At 41.2% G+C, this 5,203-nt stretch overlaps 1 protein-coding gene across 1 annotated transcript in view; it reads left to right on the forward strand.

The window, feature by feature from the left end:
* Nucleotides 1-5,203, forward strand: part of ATP8B3 (ATPase phospholipid transporting 8B3) — an 81,572-nt gene that overhangs the window by 19,317 nt on the left and 57,052 nt on the right. The window contains exons 2-3 of the mRNA XM_018563726.1: nucleotides 799-928; nucleotides 4,101-4,214. Of these exons, the coding sequence (XP_018419228.1) occupies nucleotides 799-928; nucleotides 4,101-4,214 (244 nt within the window). The remainder of the gene's footprint in view (nucleotides 1-798; nucleotides 929-4,100; nucleotides 4,215-5,203) is intronic.

The following is a 5,203-nucleotide window of genomic DNA, read 5'->3' on the forward strand; positions in this document are numbered from 1 at the left end:
CCCGCGGGCAAGATTTTATCGTGGGCCCCCCCCCCAAGATGGGGGGGGGGGGCGCGGGCCAATAGGTGAAGCATTCCAGTGCTTTCCCAGCTGTTCCGGGGCAGATCGGCATCGCAAATCACATGTGCAGGAGTACTGATCTGCCCTAAAACAGCTGATCGGTCCTGAAATGTCACTTCTCTCCAACTGCGATCTCACATTCCACCGCACTCACAAAGTCGGATAGAAGTGACATTTCAGGACCGATCAGCTGTTCCAGGGCAGATCGGTTCTCCTGCACATGTAAATTTGCGATGCCGATCTGCCCTGGAACAGCGGAGAAAATGTTGGAATTCTTCACCTATTCCACCTCCTATAAACTGGGCGAGATTACATTAAAATGTGTGACCACATCACTGGTCACACATTCTAACGTAGTCTCAAACTGTAAGAGATCACATGCCTACCTGTAATCATTTAATAAGAGAAATAGATTATAATAGGGTTTATAATAACATTACAGTGTAATATTCCCCCTTATAATCCACTTGTCTGATTACATGAAAAAGCAGTGTGTAATAAGCGCCGCCAACTCTCAGTAGGTCTCATGTCACTCTAGTTTAACCTTTATATGCCAAGTCAAGCAATGCTGGACCTTTTATGCATTATGCTGGATTCTCTTGCATGCTTTGCTTTTATCAGGCGTGGGTATGGCTACCCTTAGCGTGATACAAAAAAATTATTAATGTCTGGAAACAAATTTGTTCTTATAGATCACTTTAGATGTAATATTATATTTAGCTCTATTTTATTACCCAGGGTGCCGCTTCCAGAGCCCTGGTGGACTGCCATGTGGGAATGTGGGTCGGGTGCCGCTGCCATCCTGGACATGCCACTGGCCAACTTAACAGCAGCCGTGGACTTCGTGTCCTATTTCTTGGAGGTCCCGGTGAGCTACTGTGCCTGCCCCCCCCCGTCTTAGGAAGCAAAGGTGGTGCTGTATGCGGCTGGAGTGGGTAAGTCAGTTCCATCTAAGCGCGGAGCTCTGGTCTCAGGCAGCCATCTTGCCGAACCCTGCACATGCGCCTATCCCAGGCACGATATTTAAAGGAATTTTTCATTTTTATTGTTACCTTTTAATTGATGTTAAAATCACTGCTCCTTTAAAAACTGTATTTTTTAAAAGTTTTTTTTCATTGATTCCTGTCCCCCAGAGCAGTACCCGAATACCCATACACTTTTTATGGCCAATAACTTGCATATAAGCCCTCTTAAAGGGGATAATTGTTTTTAAAAGTTCCACCCTTATAGACTTGCATTGAGTTTGAATTTGAACTTTTTGGATGTTCTAAAGTTCGAATTGGATCCGAACTCGTGCCTGTTCGGCCAATTACTATTGGTAATATAAATAGTTTGGTATAGCCTGCAAAATGAGAACAAAAGGTTTCATAGTAAATCATTCAGTTTTATCCTGCATCACAATATACATACTCTTTGAACAGAACCTTTATTAACCTCCCTGTCGGTATGATTATTATTTTTTCTTTCCTTTTTTCGTTCGTTTCATTTTTTTTTCAACTTTCAAAAATCCCGCTGGTTCTGCCCCCCTGCGACGCGAACGCTCGCAAGGGACGGAACTCGAAAGACGGATGGCGGCATCGGCCGGAGGACACAGCACGGCTCAAGGGACAATTTAAGAGGCGCTATGCTGTATTCCCAAGTGTGGCTCGGGGTTACAGCTTATGGTACAGAAAATTAACCCCGAGCCACACTCGGGAATACCGCCAGGAAGGTTAAGGGAGGGTTAGTGGGCTACAACTTCAGTCAAAGATTTTTTGTTAATTTTACTTTAATCATATTTAAGCAACTTTTTTTCCTACTGAATTGTGTATGGCTGTGAACAATTTTTGATTTACTAAATAATAAGACTTAAAATGTTTTTATTTTTTTATTACAGGTATTTATATTACTCTGACAATTTTACATAATGTACAGTACATTCACATTAACTCTATAGGAGCTTACAATCTATTTCCCTATTCCATGTGAATAGACATACTAGGGCCAATTTAGACACAATCACTTCCTGGCCCCAAAAACACTATCATACCTTAAAATTACCATCTACTTCCACTGCTGCTGGCCTTCCACCATTAAAATCTTATGCCACCATTACCAGCTCCTTCCACCACTGCTGGCCTCAACATTACCAGCTGACGCCACAAACATCTCCTGCCACCACTGCCAACTTTACCAGTTCTTGCTACAGCTGCTAGACTGCCATCATAACCAACTCCTGTCACAATTACCAGCTTCTTTTACCGCTGCTGGCTTAAAACTTAAAACACCTCCTGCCACCACTGCTGGCTTGCCACCATTACCAGGTTCTACAACCATTACCAGCATCTTCCACTGCTGTTGGTCTGTCACCTTTTCCATCTTCTGCCACTGCTGCTGGCCTACAACCATTACTAGCTTGTCTCTACTGCTCTATTCCGTTGCTCTGACCCTATTGTTAATATGTCTGCAGGGTCACTCTTGCATTGCGCCTTAAAGTTTCAGGTGTATTCTGGTGATTATCCACTATAAAGGAGGCGCCACACATAATGTTTCTGCAGCTGGTCCTCATCTGCAGATTTGCTGCAGGGTAAATCATGTTCTGTGTCTCTTAGTTTGTGGCATATTTCATTGCTCTGGCAATCAAGCATATTTGTGGCTTTTGATGCTCTGAAATAGTACACTCTAACTGTAATTTCTTGGTTTAAACCTGTCTCCTACACTGCTGCCTAATAAAAGCGCTTACATATTGTGTATGGAGTCAATCCAATTTTTAACTGACTTTTTTTCTGTGAAATTATACACTATAAGATGATTTTTTTAAAATTGAAAGCTGACTGGTATCTCTCCTGTTCAAAATGTGACCAAGTTAAAATGCTTTTAATTCTGTGAATGAGTCAATACAATATTAAGCTGTCTTTTTTTCTGAAATAAATATACTCTAAAGTTGACTGCTGTCCCTCCTGTTCAAAGTGTGGCCTGCTAAACGTGCTTAAATACTTTATATGGATTCAGTACAATATTTAGCCGGTCTTTTTTCTGTAAAACCATTACACTCTTATGTTGATGCCTTCATTAAAAGATACCTGGTGCTTAAACACTCTGTATGGGGTCAGTACAATAAATAATACACTCTAATGTTGATTTTATTTTCATCAAAGCTGTCTGTTGTCTATCTGGTTCAAAATACGGCCTACTAAAAGTGCCTACTTAGTGTGTATGGAGTCTGTATGACATTTATCTGGCTATTTATGTGAAAATACACTCTAATGTTGATTTTTGGATTAAGGGTTGACTGTTATCTCTTTTCTGTTAAGTATATACAAATTATAGTGGATTTGTAGGATGAAAAACATCATGCGGTGTGTCATTTTGAAAATGCAGCCTACAACGGATTTTTAAAATATGGTTTATAGAGTCTGACAATATTTCTTAATTTTCTACAGTTGTAGCACTCTGTAAGCAGGAATACTAAAAAAACTTTTTTTTTGTTTGGCCTCAAAAGCGAATGAAGTGAGTGATTTTCCAAATGTGGCCTACAACAGATTGTTTAAATACTGTCCATGGAGTCTGTACAATAGTCCTTTTTTTACAGTTAAAAATGTACACTTTATTGTGTTTTCTTGCCTCAAAAGCTGGATCTTGATGTCATGTTTATACTAGAGCATGTTTTATGTTATATATTTTAAAAAGTGCAAACAAGCCCTTTTTGATGTGTATTGCTCTACTGTTGTCATTTTGGATTTAGAATGGTATACTGTATATAGTGGGCATCATGTTTGTGAACCCTTTAAAACATATAGGGGGGAATTTATCAAAACTGGAGCAGACAGAATCTGGAGCAGCTGCCCGTGGCAACCAATCAGCTTATCTCTTTAGTTTGTTCAGTTAAGATTTGAACATGAAAGAGAGAAGCTGATTGGTTGCAATGCACAGCTGCTCCAGATTTTGTCTGCTCCAGTTTTGATAAATTCCCCCCTTTGTTTCTAGATACTAAACATGTTGTTATATGTGTATTTCAGCATTTATTAAATATCTCTTGTTATCCCATTCGATCTTTTAAGGACAACAGTATAAAGACCAGTAAATACAACATCCTTACCTTCATCCCTCTCAACCTATTTGAGCAGTTCCACAGAGTGGCAAATCTCTACTTCCTGTTTATAATAGTGTTACAGGTAAGAGTTTTTAATTCTGCTTTACTAATAGGATCATTGAGATGATAAAGAGCCAAATCTGAAAACGGCTTATGCTGCTGTAACATAAAGGTATGGCAAAGTTGAAAAAACAGCTGTTTACGGAATATGAGCTTAGCAATAACGTTTAGTTTAATATGGTTACTTTGTAGAGGTGTACCGTGGCCCCCAATATCATGATAGCCTCATCACCATAATGATGTAATTATACTGTACATGTTGTTTGAAAACCATTTTTTTCTGCCTGTGCTTGTCACATTGGGGAGGTTTTCTTTTACTTTCTATCCCAGAGACTAGGGATGCTCCGATACCATTCTTTCGGTATCAAGTACGAGTACAGATATTTACCTTTTGGTACTCGCCAATACCGAATACCAATACGGGTATTTCCGTGAGCATAGAGCAGCTTCCCAGCCAATCAGGAAGCCTTGAGGCGGGACATTACCCGCCTCCTGGCTTCCTGATTGGCCCGGAAGCCGGCTCAATGCTGTTTGGCCTGCTCAATGCTGATTGGCCGGGAAGTAGGCTTCCTGGTCAATCAGGAAACCGGGAGGCCAGTCATTACCCGCCACCCGGCTTCCTGATTGGCCGGAAAGCCGGCTCCATGTTCCCTCGCGGCACTGCTGATCAGAGGAAATCTCCCCTTGGCCGGAACGTCCAGTATTAGCGGTAAGAATCGGAGCATTTGGGTGAGTACAAGTACTCACCCAAATACATAAGTAAGTATATAATAGTATTGGCACCTATACTACTCTGATTACTCTGGAACGCAGACTTTGTGGTGTGAAACGGCACTCTGTCTTGGCTGTCTCTTCTCTCTCTCCTCGCTCTCTCCCCTGTTTCTATCTGCTGTCTCTTCTCTCTCTCTGCTGTCTCTTCTGTCACTTTCTTCCCCTGTATTTTTTTTTACTTCCACTGCAGCAGCTTGCTAGGTCTCCTTTCGTGCGCCGGTGTCCTGTCCTTCTTGCGGT

This window comes from Nanorana parkeri, unplaced genomic scaffold, assembly GCF_000935625.1.
Source record: "Nanorana parkeri isolate BGI_ZX_2015 unplaced genomic scaffold, ASM93562v1 scaffold690, whole genome shotgun sequence".
NCBI classification, from domain to species: domain Eukaryota; kingdom Metazoa; phylum Chordata; class Amphibia; order Anura; family Dicroglossidae; genus Nanorana; species Nanorana parkeri.